This window comes from Salmo trutta, chromosome 1, assembly GCF_901001165.1.
Source record: "Salmo trutta chromosome 1, fSalTru1.1, whole genome shotgun sequence".
Taxonomy (NCBI): domain Eukaryota; kingdom Metazoa; phylum Chordata; class Actinopteri; order Salmoniformes; family Salmonidae; genus Salmo; species Salmo trutta.
The window spans coordinates 65,107,859-65,125,469 of NC_042957.1; the positions used below are offsets into that span (position 1 = coordinate 65,107,859).

The 17,611-nt window shown below is 45.8% G+C and overlaps 1 protein-coding gene across 2 annotated transcripts in view; it reads left to right on the plus strand.

The window, feature by feature from the left end:
* LOC115205311 (centrosomal protein of 112 kDa) overlaps nucleotides 1-17,611 on the plus strand; it is a 183,120-nt gene that overhangs the window by 14,524 nt on the left and 150,985 nt on the right. The window contains exons 5-8 of one of the 2 annotated variants that reach the window (XM_029771136.1): nucleotides 1,012-1,099; nucleotides 3,132-3,212; nucleotides 8,224-8,271; nucleotides 8,382-8,456. In XM_029771136.1, the coding sequence (XP_029626996.1) occupies nucleotides 1,012-1,099; nucleotides 3,132-3,212; nucleotides 8,224-8,271; nucleotides 8,382-8,456 (292 nt within the window). Of the gene's footprint in view, nucleotides 1-1,011; nucleotides 1,100-3,131; nucleotides 3,213-7,735; nucleotides 7,907-8,223; nucleotides 8,272-8,381; nucleotides 8,457-17,611 lie in introns of those variants that run through there. The other variant, XM_029771143.1, reaches the window with a different exon arrangement.

Consider the following 17,611-nt stretch of genomic DNA (forward strand, 5'->3'; position numbering starts at 1 on the left):
CTGTCATCAAGGCAAACGGGGGCTACTTTGATGAATTTGTTTAACACATTTTTGCTTACCACATGATTCCATATGTATTATTTGATAGTTTTAATATATTCACTATTGTTCTACAATGTAGAAAATAGTAAAAATAAAGCAAAACCCTTGATTGAGTAGGAGGGTCCAAACTTTTGACTGGAAGTGTAGATGCTGATATGATATGTATTGCGATTCAGTGCTGGAAACATGTTGGCTCACCATTTTTATTTTTTTTTTTAAATGAAAAAAAGATGGATAACAAGCTAGAGAAGAAATACCAGAGTTTTGGCACAGGTACAGTTGACTAGCGCTAGCTAAAGTTAACTACCTAGCTTTTTATTTTTTTTACTTGGAGTTACTGAAATAATGTTGTGAAAAATAATATTGCGATACTCTAATGTATTGATCCCACATCTCAGTCATGGTAAGTATTTTTTTCCTCAATAAAGTAGCTATCAGCAAAGCCAATGCTAGTAGGAAAAAGTCAAGTGCGAGAGGCAAGGGTGTTCGTTTTTGAGAGTAAAACATTGAGCTAAAAGCATAGATGCATCAGAAATGAGGCAAGTACAGCTGTAGGATCTTAATTTGATCACTCTTTTGATGCTCAGAATTTTCCTGCACCGCAGGAAATAGCCTCACCAGCTAATAGCCTTTCAAATCATGTTGCTGCAGTATTATTTTGCTGTGACAATACAGGTCAAAGTATAAAGATCCTACATCTGTACAGCACGACTCACATTTGATGAGTTACAAATTATGTTGATAGACATAATGTAAGCCAGTGATTGAGTGAAGCCGTTTCCTGTAATATAACCAGTGATACGCATATCTTTGTATTTTGTTGTTTTCTTCAAACTTTCCTAATGTAAATCTCTCTCCATCTCTCTTTTTCCCTCCCTCTGTCTATATATCTCCCTCCCTCTCTTTCTCACATTTCTCCTTCCCTCCCTCTCTCTCACATTCTCTCTCGCTCATTCCCTCTGTATCCAGGAGAAGACGGCTATATGAGGAGATGTCTCCATCTCGGCCCCTGGCCTCCAGCCCAGTGAAACACTCTTCTGAAGACCACATCAAAGGGGTCAGCAGTACTCTACAACAATCCTTGTCACTATTTGGCAACTCTTTTACGTTTAGCCTATTTTATCTTAGTTACTGAGTTTGTAATTACGGAGTCTTACATTTCAGGCAGGACATATTCTATTCTGTGATGATGTTCTCCAACATATCATACCATTGATTGTATTTCCACACGGTAGGTTGAATGTCTGCGGCACAGAGAGTATGACATTACACCGTGCGTGACACTCATACTTGGCATACCGCGATATCAATGATAATAAACACTGTGGGTGACATTTACAGGCGATGAATCAGGACTATGACCATTTTAATCAGCCTGGTATTTCCGTCATTTGTCTGTGTAATATGAGGTGTTAACTTGGCAGTGTGCCTAGTTCTGTTACGAGAGACAAAGAGAGAGGGAGAGGTCCACCCTCCAGCTAATTTCAGTCAGGTTAAAAAAATGTATTGGATATTTCTCTTTCTTAGATATCTCACCCTCGCCAAGCCCCAAACCCAACCCCAGGCAGAACCTGACCCGAAAAACAACAGCACCCTGGAAATGTTCACATTATAACCTATATACGAAATGTTCACAAAACCTCATCCTGAATCAACAGCAGCTTTCTGGAAACGTTTGCATAACATTCACACAATGTTCACGTAAAGTTCACATTATATAACAGCGTTTCAGGAGTAGGGCGCCCTGTAACAAAAGACTGAGCAAAACAACAGAGGGGAGAGCGTTGTGACCCCTGGACTGGAATTTAGACTGCAGGGGGACAGGACGGGGACGGTAATGGTCTGGAACCGCCAAACATCTGGCGTGGGTAGGAGGGGGAGAGGAGGAGAGGGAGGCAAAGAGGAGAGGGAGAAGAGGAGAGTAAGGAAGGGGAATGGAGGAGAGGGTGGTAGGGGGGAGGAGATGGAGGAAAGGAGAATGGAGGAAAGGAGAGAGATGGAGAATGGGAGAGAAGGAGAGGGAGGAGAATGGAGGAAAGGAGAGAGGAGGAGAAGAGGAAGGAGAGGAGAGGGAGGCAAAGAGGAGAGGGAGGCAAAGAGGAGAGGGAAGGAGAATGGAGGAGAGGAGGGTGGGGGGAGGAGAGTAAGGAAGGAGAATGGAGGGGTGGGGGGAGGGTAGGGAGGAAGGAGAATGGAGGAGAGTAAGGAGAGAGGAGGAGGGTGGAGGAGAGGGTAGGGGGGAGGAAGGAGAATGGAGGAGAGTTAGGGTGGAGGAGGAGGAGAGGGAGAAGAGAGGAATGGAGGAGAGGAGGGTGGGGGGAGGAGAAGATGGAGGAAAGGAGAATAGAGGAGGGGAGGAGAATGGAGGAAAGGAGAGAGGAGGAGGAGGCAAAGAGGAGAGGGAGGCAAAGAGGAGAGGGAAGACGAGAGTAAGGAAGGAGAATGGAGGAGAGGAGGGTGGGGGGAGGAGAGTAAGGAAGGAGAATGGAGGAAAGGGGGGAGAGGAGGAGGAGAGGGAGGCAAAGAGGAGATGGGCGGGGGAGAAGAGGAGAGTTAGGGTGGAGGAGGAGGAGCGGGAGAAGAGAGGAATGGAGGAGAGGAGGGTGGGGGGAGGAGAAGATGGAGGAAAGGAGAATAGAGGAGGGGAGGAGAATGGAGGAAAGGAGAGAGGAGGAGGAGGCAAAGAGGAGAGGGAGGCAAAGAGGAGAGGGAAGACGAGAGTAAGGAAGGAGAATGGAGGAGAGGAGGGTGGGGGGAGGAGAGTAAGGAAGGAGAATGGAGGAAAGGGGGGAGAGGAGGAGGAGAGGGAGGCAAAGAGGAGATGGGCGGGGGAGGAGAGTAAGGAAGGAGAATGGAGGAGAGTAAGGAAGGAGAATGGAGAGGAGGGTGGGGGGAGGAGGAGATGGAGGAAAGGAGAGAGGAGAGTAAGGAAGGGGAGGGGAGAGGAGAGGAGGGGAGGAGAGTATAGTAAAGAAGGGTTGCAGAAGCAGTTGGGTGGGGCTGGCTGATAAGAATACAACACACCCTACTGAACAGTATGTGCACTTGTTGTCCCACACTCAGTATCACCTATTCTCTTTGGTCCCTAGGTGGATGGCCACAGGAAGCCAGTGGTGCTGTCTCCTGACGACAGTGACCTGGAGGCTCGCCTCAACAGCTGGAACCTGGGGGTATGTCTGCCAGGGCCATGTTCAGTAGCCAAACGTTGTTGAACGTGGCAGATAGAAATGCCACGAATAGAGCCAACATGATTCCATATTCTAGTCCGATAAGCATACACTATATATCAGTGGAGGCTGCTGAGGGGAGGACGGCTCATAATAATGGCTGGAACAGAGCAAGTTAAATGGTATCAATGTATTTGAGACCGTTCCACTTATTCCGCTCCAGCCATGACCACGAGCCCGTCCTCCCCAAAATAAGGTGCCACCAACCTCCTGTGCTATATATACAAAAGTATGTGGACACCCATTCAAATGAGTGGATACGGCTATTTCAGCCACACCCATTGCTAATGGTGTATAAAATCGAGCACACCGCCATGCAATCTCCATAGACAAACATGGCAGTAGAATGGCCTTACCGAAGAGCTCAGTGACTTTCAATGTGGCAGCGTCATAGGATGCCACGTTTCCAACTAGTCATTTCATCACATTTCTTCCCTGCTAGAGCTGCCCTGGTCTACTGTAAGTGCTGTTATTGTGAAGTGGAAACGTCTAGGAGCAACACTGTCCTCGGTTGCAACACTCACTACCGAGTTCCAAACTGCTTCTGGAAGCAACGTCAGCACCCTAACAGTTCGTCGGTAGCTTCATGAAATGGGTTTCCATGGTCGAGCAGCTGCACACAAGCCTAAGATCAATGCCAAGCGTCGGCTGGTGTGGTGTAAAGCTCGCTGCCATTGGACTCTGGAGCAGTGGAAACACGTTCTCTGGAGTGATGAATCACGCTTCACCATCTGGCAGTCCGACTGACAAATCTGGGTTTGGCGGATACCAGGAGAACGCCACCTGCCCGAATGCATAGTGCAACCGTAAAGTTTGGTGGAGGAGGAATAATGGTCTGGGGCTGTTTTTCATGATTCGGGCTCGGCCCTTTAGTTCCAGTGAAGGGAAATCTTAACGCTACAGCATACAATGACATTCTAGACTATTCTGTGAAGGCCCTTTCCTGTTTCAGCATCACAATGCCCCCGTGCACAAAGCGAGGTCCATACAGAAATGGTTTGTCGATATAGGTGGAGAAGAACTTGACTGGCCTGCACAGAGCCCTGACCTCAACCCCATTGAACACCTTTGGGATGAATTGGAATGTTGACTGCGAGCCAGGCCTAATCGCCCTACATCAGTGCCCGACCTCAGTAATGCTCTTGTGGCTGAGTGGAAGCAAGTCCCCGCAGCAATCTTCCAACATCTAGTGGAAAACCTTCCCAGAAGAGTGGAGGCCATTATAGCAGCAAAGGGGGGACCAACTCCATATTAATGCCCATGATTTTGGAATGAGATGTTCGACGAGCAGGTGTCCACATACTTTAGGTTATGTGCTGTATTTCTGTCTGAATGTTCCAAAACGTTGTGTCCTGCTAAAAATCGTCCCTAATTTATTCCACGGCTGTAAACATCGTAAGTACAGTATATAGGCCTCTCACACCAGGATTTGGATTACAATTCCTGCTTGTTTGAAGCAGAGGGGCGAGCCCTAGACGCCGGAGAAGCATATTGCAGGCACAGCCAGTTCCATGCTGGTTATATGAAATATACCACCATTGGATGAGAGAGTACCCCATGCCCAGTAGACTACACGTTGCCTGTCACACTGACACACAACTACTGACTAGCACCTACACAGCTGCAGTGTCTGTCAGACCACAGGGATACAGTCAGAGAGCAGTGAGATGAGGGCTAGAGGAGGAGGAGGAGGAGGAGGGAGGAGAAGGAGACAGTCTTTAGATGTGTTCCTGTCTTATCTCCTGTGTCTGGAGAGTCACTGGACCTGGGAGAGATAAGCAGTACACTGATGTTGTCTTTATTCTCTTATTTATTCTTTCTCTCTCCCTCTCTCTCCCTCTCTCTCCCTCTCTCTCTCTCCCTCTCTCTCCCTCTCTCTCCCTCTCTCTCCCTCTCTCTCTCTCCCTCTCTCTCCCTCTCTCTCCCTCTCCACCTGTATGGGTCTCTCTTTTTTGATAAAGTTGATGATTCTCTCTCCTCTCTCTCTCCCTGTATCAGACGGGGACGTGAAGCCCTGCTCTGCTCTGTGTTGTGGTAGTGATAATGATAAGAGGCAGTGTGCTTGGCAACGCTCCCCTAGCCTCCACTACCACCAGCATACTCTATAATAGATCTACAGGTGGTTGTACTCTCTGCGCTGTGGAACATAGACAGAGTTAAGCTGTGTGGCTGTGCTCTCTGCACTGTGGAACATGGACAGAGTTAAGCTGTGTGGCTGTGTTCTCTGCACTGTGGAACATGGACAGAGTTAAGCTGTGTGGCTGTGCTCTCTGCGCTGTGGAACATAGACAGAGTTAAGCTGTGTGGCTGTGCTCTCTGCACTGTGGAACATAGACAGAGTTAAGCTGTGTGGCTGTGCTCTCTGCACTGTGGAACATGGACAGAGTTAAGCTGTGTGGCTGTGCTCTCTGCACTGTGGAACATGGACAGAGTTAAGCTGTGTGGCTGTGCTCTCTGCACTGTGGAACATGGACAGAGTTAAGCTGTGTGGCTGTGCTCTCTGCACTGTGGAACATGGACAGAGTTAAGCTGTGTGGCTGTGCTCTCTGCACTGTGGAACATGGACAGAGTTAAGCTGTGTGGCTGTGCTCTCTGCACTGTGGAACATAGACAGAGTTAAGCTGTGTGGCTGTGTTCTCTGCACTGTGGAACATGGACAGAGTTAAGCTGTGTGGCTGTGCTCTCTGCACTGTGGAACATAGACAGAGTTAAGCTGTGTGGCTGTGTTCTCTGCACTGTGGAACATGGACAGAGTTAAGCTGTGTGGCTGTGCTCTCTGCACTGTGGAACATAGACAGAGTTAAGCTGTGTGGCTGTGCTCTCTGCACTGTGGAACATGGACAGAGTTAAGCTGTGTGGCTGTGCTCTCTGCACTGTGGAACATGGACAGAGTTAAGCTGTGTGGCTGTGCTCTCTGCACTGTGGAACATAGACAGAGTTAAGCTGTGTGGCTGTGCTCTCTGCACTGTGGAACATGGACAGAGTTAAGCTGTGTGGCTGTGCTCTCTGCACTGTGGAACATAGACAGAGTTAAGAGCGGGATGTTTGGTTGCAGTGGCTGAAACTACCTCAATGTAGTTCTGTCTTGCCTGGTCATGCTTTGTCTCAACTTTTCTGGTATCCTCTTTGAAATGTCTGTACCCCAGAGCCACCTAGCCAGGTCTCTCCCTCTCACCTTTAGGAGAGAACAGATAAACCACAGTCTTTCTCTTCATAGTCCTGTCTTTGGTCGATTGTCCCTGTCTGCCTCACAGACCTGTTGCCCAACGTTGGGTCAACGTTAGGAAGTGATGCATCACAACGTGTGTTTGTTTGGCTTGAGCGGTAGGTCCTTGATGTGGAGTGGCTCTCCTTTCTTCTCCTCTCTCCTCTCTTCTCTCCTCTGTCTGCGGCCGCCTCATCCATCTGTCCTTGTCAGGGTGAATGCCACAGACAGGATACAGTACCAGTGCTGGGCAGACATCACAAGCAAACACACACTTTAGTTTAGTCTAGCACCAGTTTATGTTTCACCACCAATGTCTGGCCTGGCCCTGCCCTGCAAGCCTTGGCATGTGGGCCTCCCTTGGTCAGAGTTGGATGTGGGCCCTCAGCTCCACAGAGAGGGAGGTAAGTGTGGGCCGTCTTTCAATATTCAAAAATGTTGTTAAGACTTTATAATAACTTTTATTTATAAGCCTGATTTGCTGAACTGGGTGTCAGAGGTTCAACAAAAGTGTTTCTCTGCGTCAGCTCTATGCTCAGAGGGCAGAGGTTTGTCCAGCCACTGCCTGTTTAGTATTGAATGATTGGTCGTTCTGGAGTATACTGGATGTCCACTGTCTTACTGACGTGTCATTTAGTTCAGACCAGTTTGGTCTGCAGCTCTGGGCCGTCAAGCAGGCCTCAGTCCCCCATTCATTTAGGATTACTGAATGAGCTCACCAACTTGAACCTTCACACCATAAAGAAAACACGCGCACACACACACTCACTCACACACACACACACACACTATACTCCCGTCCTTTGCCCCTCCCTGGCACTTTGAGGCTTAGCTGTAGAACTCTTTCCTCTCGCTTTCTGTCATTTGTTGTCAACTACAAAGTCAGATGATCTCTGTTTCAGAAGGCTGTGATCCCGCCTGCTCCCTTGCAGCTGTCTTCCACGCTGTGTGAAGCTGCCTGGGAAGTTCATAGAGAAATAAGGTCACTCACAACAAGAGGAAAGGTGAAGGAGAATGAAATTGGATGAAACCGCCAACTCCGTGGACTCACTACAGTACAGTTTCTCGTCCCGGCTTAATCCCCTAACAGAGTTGAACCGTTGATGGTTTTACTCCATAGCCGTGTCAGTCAGTCCACTTGTGTCTTAACACACTCTAAGGTGGGCTGACGTCAGAGTTGTCGTTCCTGTTAGCCGTCTCTTCAGTCTTTAGGCTCATTGTGTTTTTTCTTCTCTGTGTAATCAAAGGGGACAGAGCGGGCGTGTTTGGTGAGGGAGTATGTATACACATCTGTCTCCCTGGGTCGATAGACGCGTCATGGATAGCTTACGGAGTAACGGGGTTGACAAAAGGGCTGACTGGCAGAAAGAGGAGCCAAGCGGAAATGGGCCTAGCTGAGCTGAACACACACAATGCCTTGAAGTGGCCCGAGGTATTCCCTTTCTGTAAACAGTCGGAGCTGAGGGAAGAAACTAACTGTGTGTTAAGTGCTGGCCTTTGAAGTTCTGTATTGTTTAAGACAAACTGAGGGCGGAGGTCGGGGAGGGACGTGTGTGTGTGTGTGTGTGTGTGTGTGTGTGTGTGTGTGTGTGTGTGTGTGTGTGTGTGTGTGTGTGTGTGTGTGTGTGTGTGTGTGTGTGTGTGTGTGTGTGTACATGTGTTTGTGGTGGAGCCTTGTCTTGAGAAAAAGGAGGAGATGCAAAATAAGTAAAGGGCTTGTTTTCTGTTTCTTTTCTTCTTCTCTTGCAGATTGAGAACCCCAGGTATTTGAGAGAGAACCCTATCCCCTTGTCTCCGGTAAGTGTAAGGGAGGGTTCCCATGTGTGTTGAGGGCAGATAAGTGTTACCTTTTACTCACTCTCTCCCTCCGTCTCTTTCTTACCCGCTCTTTTATTTTCATACTGTAGATATTCCTCAAATCCAGCCTGAAGAATAGCACTGTGACTGATGAGCAGACCCCAGTTGCAAGACAGGAGAAAGAGGTGGGCACTAGAACACCCACCTAACCAAAGACAACCATCTAATAACCATCAACCATTCCAGAAAGCAATACCTGTTGACTGCCTCAATCAATACTGAGGTAGAGTACCTTATGATAAGCTGTAGACAACACTCTTTACCAAGAGAGTGTCCATCTATATTTTCCATAGTAGTCTATTTACCACCACAAACCGATGCTGGCACTAAGACCGCACTCAACAAGCTGTATAAGGCCATAAGCAAACAAGAGAATGTTCACCCAGAAGTGGGGCTCCTAGTGGCCAGGGACTCTAATGCAGGAATGCTTAAATCCATTTTCCCTCATTTCTACCAGCATGTCACATGTGCAACCAGAGGGGGAAAAAAACTCTAGACCACCTTCACTCCACACACAGAGACGTGTACAAAACTCTCCCTCGTCCTCCATTTGGCAAATCTGACCATAATTCTATCCTCCTGATTACAAGCAAAAACTCAAGCATAGGAAGTACTCGCGCAACACGGAACTGGTCAGATGACGCGGATGCTAAGATACAGGACTGTTTTAAGAGCACAGACTGGAATATGTTCCGGGATTCAGCCGAAGGCATTGAGGAGTACACCATATCAGTCACCGGCTTCATCAATAAGTGCGTCGACGACGTCGTCCTCACTGTGACCATATGTACATATCCCAACCAGAGGCCATGGATTACAGGCAACAGCCGCACTGAGCTAAAGGCTAAAGCTGACACTTTCAAGGAGCGGGACACTAATCCGGAGGCTTATAAGAAATCCTGCTATGCCCTTCGATGAACCATCAAACAAGCAAAGCGTCAATACAGGACTAAGATCCTACTACAATCCTGCTACTACTCTGACGCTTGTCGGATGTGGCAGGGCTTGCCAAACTATTACGGATTACAAAGAGAAACCCAGTCATGAGCTGCTCAGTGACACAAACCTACCAGACGAGCTAAATGCCTTCCATGCTCGCTTCGAGGCAAGAAATACTGAACCATGCACAAGAGCACCAGCTGTTCAAAACAACTGTGATCACACTCTCCGTAGCCGATGTGAGTAAGACCTTTTAAACAGGTCAACAGTCAAAAGACCACAGGGCTAAACGGATTACCAGGATGTGTACTCAGAGCATGCGCTGACCAACTGGCAACTGTCTTCACTGACATTTTTAACTTGTCCCTGACCGAGTCTGTAATACCTACACGTTTCAAGCTGACCACCATAGTCCCTGTGCCCAATAACACTAAGGTAACCTTCCTAAATGACTGCTGCCCCGTACCACTCACGTCTGTAGCCATGAAGTGCTTTGAAAGGCTGGTCATGGCTCACATCAACACCATAATCCCAGAAACCCTAGACCCACTACAATTTGCATACCGCCCCAACAGTTCCACAGATGATGCAATCTCTATTGCACTCCACACAGCCCTCTCCCAGCTGGACAAAAGGAACACCTACGTAAGAATTCTGTCGGTGACTACAGCTCAAAGTTCAACACCATAGTGCCCTCAATGCTCATCACTAAGCTAAGGACCCTGGGACTAAACACCTCCCTCTGCAACTGGATCCAACGGGCCGCCTCCAGGTGGTAAGGGTAGGCAATAACACATCTGCTATGCTGATCCTCAACATGGGGCCCCTCAACTCCTGTACTCCTTCAACCACGACTGCATGGCCATGCACGATTCCAACACCATTAAGTTTGCCGACGACGCAATTGTGGTAGGCCAGATAACCGACAAGGATGAGACAGCCTATAGGGAGGAGGTCAGAGACCTGGCAGTGTTGCAAGACAAAGTAGCTGATCCTGGACTAGCATGCCCCCATTCACATTGACAGGACTGTAGTGGAGCTGGTTGAGAGCTTCCAAGTTTTTTGCAGGCACTAAGTCCTATCATTAACAAACTATCATGGTTCAAACACATCAAGACAGTTGTGAAGCATTCACGACAACACCTATTCCCCCTCAGGAGACTGAAAAGATTTGGCATGGGTCTTCAGATCCTCAAAGAATTCTATGTCTACACCATTGAGAGCATCCTGACTGGTTTCATCACCGCTTGGTATGAAAACTGCTCGGCATCCGACCGCAAGGCGCAACAGAGGGTAGTGTGTAAGGTCCTGTACATCACTGGGGCCAGGGAAAGCGGTACCGGCGCACCAAGTCTTGGTCCAAAAGGCTCCTTAACTGATTCTACCCGCAAGTCATAAGACTGCTAAACAGTTACGCAAATGGCTACCCAGACTATTTGCTTGACCCCTTTTTACGCTGCTGCTACTCGCTGTTTATTATCTATTCATAGTCACTTTACCCCTACCTACTGTACATGTACAGTGCATTCGGAAAGTATTCAGACCCCTTGACTTTTTCCTCAAAAATGACTTTACAGCCTTATTCTAAATTGAATTACATTTTTAAAACATCATCAATCCACACACAATACGCCATAGTGACAAAGCAAAACCAGGTTTTTAGAAATTGTTGCACATTTTATTAAAAATAAAAAAACGATACCTTATTTACATAAGAATTCAGACCCTTTGCTATGACTTGGAATTGAGCTCATGTGCATCCTGTTTCCATTGATCATCCTTGTAATATTTCTACAACTTTATTGGAGTCCACCTGTGGTAAATTCTATTAATTAGACAAAGGCACACACCTGTCTATATACAGTCCCACAGTTGACAGTGCATGTCAGAGCAAAATCCAAGCCAGAACAGCGCAAATTGGCTCTAACCAGAATAGAAAGAGGAGTGGGAGGCCCCGGTGCACAACTGAGCAAGAGGACAAGTACATTAGTGTCTAGTTTGAGAAACAGACGCCTCTCAAGTCCTCAATTGGCATCTTCATTAAATAGTACCCGCAAAACACCAGTCTCGACATAAACAGTGAATAGGCGACTCCGGGATGCTGGCCTTCTAGGCTTTATCCATAGTGATTGAGGTAGGCCTGGTCAATCTCCTATTCCATGTCAACGGGACAATAGCGTGAGAATTTGTGAATCTAAATTCTAAGGAGTAAAAGAGTTCAAGATCATAACATTAACCCAAAACTGTGAACCACAAGTTAAGTCCCATTCAAAGCAAATTTCACATAGTGCCATACTGTTGTCACTCTGGTAAAGAGTTTAATCTCCTTATGCATGAAAATTGTGTTCTAGGCCGCGCTTTGTGTTGCGTTTGTTGTTACTAAAGGGACGATTCCGAATGCCCCTTTAAGAGAGAAAAAAACCTGACCAGTGGTGACAGTTTTTCCTTATGTGGATTTAATCTGAAAATCCCATTCTGAAAGGACGCTTTGAAGTCCCCCACCCGCCTTTACTCACACTGATAAATATAAAACTGAGCATGACTTGACTCTAATCGCCATGGCTTTTTATGTCCCCCGAGAGAAATGCTGTACTCAATTAGATCAACTTCAGTGAGCTGGCCAAGAAAAGAGAGGGACAGAGAGGGTGAGAGGGAGGAATAGAGAGAGCGAGAGGAAACGTGGGAGAGAGAGAGTGGTTCAATGGGCACCACCAACAATGCTCATCAGCCCTCCTAATGTGGTTATTCATTCTGACTGGAGGAGAGGAGACGAATGTGGTTATAATCATTCTGACTAGAGGAGAGGAGACTAATGTGGTGATATTCATTCTGACTAGAGGAGAGGAGACTAATGTGGTTATATTCATTCTGACTGGAGGAGAGGAGACTAATGTGGTTATATTCATTCTGACTGGAGGAGAGGAGACTAATGTGGTGATATTCATTCTGACTGGAGGAGAGGAGGCTAATGTGGTTATATTCATTCTGACTGGAGGAGAGGAGACTAATGTGGTTATATTCATTCTGACTGGAGGAGAGGAGACTAATGTGGTGATATTCATTCTGACTGGAGGAGAGGAGGCTAATGTGGTTATATTCATTCTGACTGGAGGAGAGGAGACTAATGTGGTTATATTCATTCTGACTGGAGGAGAGGAGACTAATGTGGTGATATTCATTTTGACTGGAGGAGAGGAGACTAATGTGGTTATATTCATTCTGACTGGAGGAGAGGAGACTAATGTGGTGATATTCATTCTGACTGGAGGAGAGGAGACTAATGTGGTTATATTCATTTTGACTGGAGGAGAGGAGACTAATGTGGTTATATTCATACTGACTGGAGAAGAGGTGACTAATGTGGTTATATTCATTCTGACTGGAGGAGAGGAGACTGTGGTTATATTCATTCTGACTGGAGGAGAGGAGACTAATGTGGTTATATTCATTCTGACTGGAGAAGAGGTGACTAATGTGGTTATATTCATTCTGACTGGAGGAGAGGAGACTAATGTGGTTATATTCATTCTGACTGGAGGAGAGGAGACTAATGTGGTTATATTCATTCTGACTGGAGGAGAGGAGACTAATGTGGTTATATTCATTCTGACTAGAGGAGAGGAGACTAATGTGGTGATATTCATTCTGACTGGAGGAGAGGAGACTAATGTGGTTATATTCATTCTGACTGGAGGAGAGGAGACTAATGTGGTTATATTCATTCTGACTAGAGGAGAGGAGACTAATGTGGTTATATTCATTCTGACTGGAGGAGAGTAGACTAATGTGGTTATAATCATTCTGACTAGAGGAGAGGAGACTAATGTGGTGATATTCATTCTGACTGGAAGAGAGGAGACTAATGTGGTTATATTCATTCTGACTGGAGAAGAGGAGACTAATGTGGTGATATTCATTCTGACTGGAGGAGACTAATGTGGTTATATTCATTCTGACTGGAGGAGAGGAGACTAATGTGGTTATATTCATTCTGACTGGAGAAGAGGTGACTAATGTGGTTATATTCATTCTGACTGGAGGAGAGGAGACTAATGTGGTTATATTCATTCTGACTGGAGAAGAGGTGACTAATGGGGTTATATTCATTCTGACTGGAGGAGAGGAGACTAATGTGGTGATATTCATTCTGACTGGAGGAGAGGAGACTAATGTGGTTATATTCATTCTGACTGGAGGAGAGGATACTAATGTGGTGATATTCATTCTGACTGGAGGAGAGGAGACTAATGTGGTGATATTCATTCTGACTGGAGGAGAGGAGACTGTGGTGATATTCATTCTGGCTGGAGGAGACTAATGTGGTGATATTCGTTCTGACTGGAGGAGAGGAGACTAATGTGGTGATATTCATTCTGACTGGAGGAGAGTAGACTAATGTGGTGATATTCATTCTGACTGGAGGAGAGGTGACTAATGTGGTGATATTCATTCTGACTGGAGGAGAGGTGACTAATGTGGTGATATTCATTCTGACTGGAGGAGAGGAGACTAATGTGGTGATATTCATTCTGACTGGAGAAGAGGTGACTAATGTGGTTATATTCATTCTGACTGGAGAAGAGGTGACTAATGGGGTTATATTCATTCTGACTGGAGGAGAGGAGACTAATGTGGTTATATTCATTCTGACTGGAGGAGACTAATGTGGTGATATTCATTCTGACTGGAGGAGAGGAGACTAATGTGGTTATATTCATTCTGACTGGAGGAGACTAATGTGGTGATATTCATTCTGACTGGAGGAGAGGAGACTAATGTGGTGATATTCATTCTGACTGGAGGAGAGGAGACTAATGTGGTGATATTCATTCTGACTGGAGGAGACTAATGTGGTTATATTCATTCTGACTGGAGGAGAGGATACTAATGTGGTGATATTCATTCTGACTGGAGGAGAGGAGACTAATGTGGTGATATTCATTCTGACTGGAGGAGAGGAGACTGTGGTGATATTCATTCTGGCTGGAGGAGACTAATGTGGTGATATTCGTTCTGACTGGAGGAGAGGAGACTAATGTGGTGATATTCATTCTGACTGGAGGAGAGGTGACTAATGTGGTGATATTCATTCTGACTGGAGGAGAGGTGACTAATGTGGTGATATTCATTCTGACTGGAGGAGAGGTGACTAATGTGGTGATATTCATTCTGACTGGAGGAGAGGAGACTAATGTGGTGATATTCATTCTGACTGGAGGAGAGGAGACTAATGTGGTTATATTCATTCTGACTGGAGGAGAGGAGACTAATGTGGTTATATTCATTCTGACTGGAGGAGAGGAGACTAATGTGGTTATATTCATTCTGACTGGAGGAGAGGAGACTAATGTGGTGATATTCATTCTGACTGGAGGAGAGGAGACTGTGGTGATATTCATTCTGACTGGAGGAGAGGAGACTGTGGTGATATTCATTCTGACTGGAGGAGAGGAGACTGTGGTGATATTCATTCTGACTGGAGGAGACTAATGTGGTGATATTCATTCTGACTGGAGGAGAGGAGACTAATGTGGTTATATTCATTCTGACTGGAGGAGAGGAGACTAATGTGGTTATATTCATTCTGACTGGAGGAGAGGAGACTAATGTGGTTATATTCATTCTGACTGGAGGAGAGGTGACTAATGTGGTTATATTCATTCTGACTGGAGGAGAGGACTGTGGTGATATTCATTCTGACTGGAGGAGACTAATGTGGTGATATTCATTCTGACTGGAGGAGAGGAGACTAATGTGGTTATATTCATTCTGACTGGAGAAGAGGAGACTAATGTGGTGATATTCATTCTGACTGGAGAAGAGGAGACTAATGTGGTTATATTCATTCTGACTGGAGGAGAGGAGACTTTTTGTGTTATTACATTTTCAGCCCAGTCAGGCACCAAGTGTCACAGTCATCCTCACTGCTGTTTGTTGAGAATCAAGAAGTGAAAGAAAGCAGGGCCTTCGAGCCTGAAAATGGGAACTAATGCTTGGAATATTATTCTGTGCGTGTGCTGTATTAGTGTTTTTGTGTGTTTATGGTAGTGTGTGTGTCTGTGTGTAGGAGGTTGATAGCAGTCAGCTGTCTGTCCCAGACTGTGTGTTGATGAGCCAGGGAGGAGAGCTGGCCAGCCCTCTCAGTAGTTTTATAGAGGCCAGATCACTACCCAGCGTGGCGATATGGGGTCTAGTTAAAAGGCGCTCAGAAGCACTTGACTTTCAAGAGAGGAAATGGTGTTGAACTGGGATTTTACTGTCTGGGCTGGGAATGTGTGCATGTATCGGTGTATGTGTGTGTGTGGGGCGAGGTGGAAAATTGTTTTCTGCACCTCTTACCTCCAACCCCACAAAGGGAACAGAAACTCCTGCCAACAGACCTGACTGGCTTTTGTAGATGGGCTTATCTGGTTTCACAGTGGTTGTTTTATGGTATTTTTTTCAGTCAGACCGTCTGTTTTCTTACCCCTGGTTGCCTCGGATGGATTCTGTATGTTTTAACCTTGGGCATGGAGTCTACTACAGCAACAGGTTTATATCACAGGTCTGACAACTAACAGGGTCGTATTCATTAGAGAACACAGTAGCAAAATGTTTTGCATGAAAAATGAAAACTTGCATTTCTTATTGGGCAAGTTCAGGTAGTCCCTCCTGGTTTCAGGCAGTTTTTTTTCTCCATTTGGTGCCTAATGAATATGACTCAGGTCTACCCCCCAGGCATTTGTTCATGGAGCAACTGCCCCTGAAATATACATACATACAGTTGAAGTCGGAAGTTTAAATACACCTTAGCCAAATGCATTTAAACTATGTTTTTCACAATTCCTGACATTTAATCATTAATTATTGTCCATTTCGAGGACCTAATTGCGACCAAGCTTTAACTTCCTGACTGATGTCTTGAGATGTTGCTTCAATATAGCCACATCATTTTCCTTCCTCATGAAGTCATCTATTGTGAAGTGCACCAGTCCCTCCTGCAGCAAAGCACCCCCACAACATGATACTGCCACCCCCAAGCGTCACGGTTGGGATGGTGTTCTTCGGCTTGCAAGCCGCCACCTTTTTCCTCCAAACATAACGATGGTCATTATGGCCAAACAGTTCTATTTTTGTTTCATCAGACCAGAGGACATTTCTCCAAAAAGTACAATCTTTGTCCCCATGTGCAGTTGCAAACCGTAGTCTGGCTTTTTTATGGCGGTTTTGGAGCAGTGGGTTCTTCCTTGCTGAGCGGCCGTTCAGGTTATGTCGGTATAGGACTCGTTTTACTGTGGATATAGATACTTTTGTGCTTGTTTCCTCCAGCATTTTCACAAGGTCCTTTGCTGTTGTTCTGGGATTGATTTGCACTTTTCGCACCAAAGTACATGAATCTCTAGGAGACAGAACGCGTCTCCTTCCTGAGCGGTATGATGGCTGCGTGGTCCCATGTTGTTTATACTTGCTTGCTATTGTTTGTACAGATGTACCTTCAGACGTTTGGAAATTGCTCCCGAGGATGAACCAGACTTGTGGAGGTCTAGAATTTATTTTCTGAGGTCTTGGCTGATTTCTTTTGATTTTCCAATGATGTCAAGCAAAGAGGCACTGAGTTTGAAGGTAGGCCTTGAAATACATCCACAGGTACACCTCCAATTGACTCAAAGGATGTCAATTAGCCTATCAGAAGCTTCTAAAGCCATGACATTTTCTGGAATTTTCCAAGCTGTTTAAAGGCACAGTCAACTTAGTGTATGTAAACTTCTGACCCACTGGAATTGTGATACAGTGAATTATAAGTGAAATAATCTGTCTGTAAACAATTGTTGGAAAAATTACTTGTCATGCACAAAGTAATGTCCTAACCGACTTGACAAAACTATAGTTTGTTAACAAGAAATTTGTGGAGTGGTTGAAAAACAAGTTTTAATGACTCCAACCTAAGTGTATGTAAACTTCCGACTTCAACTGTATATATATCGCAAATGGGTCTTCCAAATGGCAAGTGACCCCAAGCGTACTTCCAAAGTTGTGGCAAAATGGCTTAAGGACAACAAAGTCAAGGTATTGGAGTGGCAATCACAAAGCCCTGACCTCAATCCTATAGAAAATATGTGGACAGAACTGAAAAAGCGTGTGCGAGCAAGGAGGCCTACAAACCTGACTCAGTTACACCAGCTCTGTCAGGAGGAATGGGCCAAAATTCACCCAACTTATTGTGGAAGGCTACCCGAACCATTTGACCCAAGTTAAACAATTTAATGGCAATGCTACCAAATACTAATTGAGTGTGTGTAAACTTCTGATCCACTGGGAATGTGATGAAAGAAATAAAAGCTTAAGTAAATTATTCTCTCTA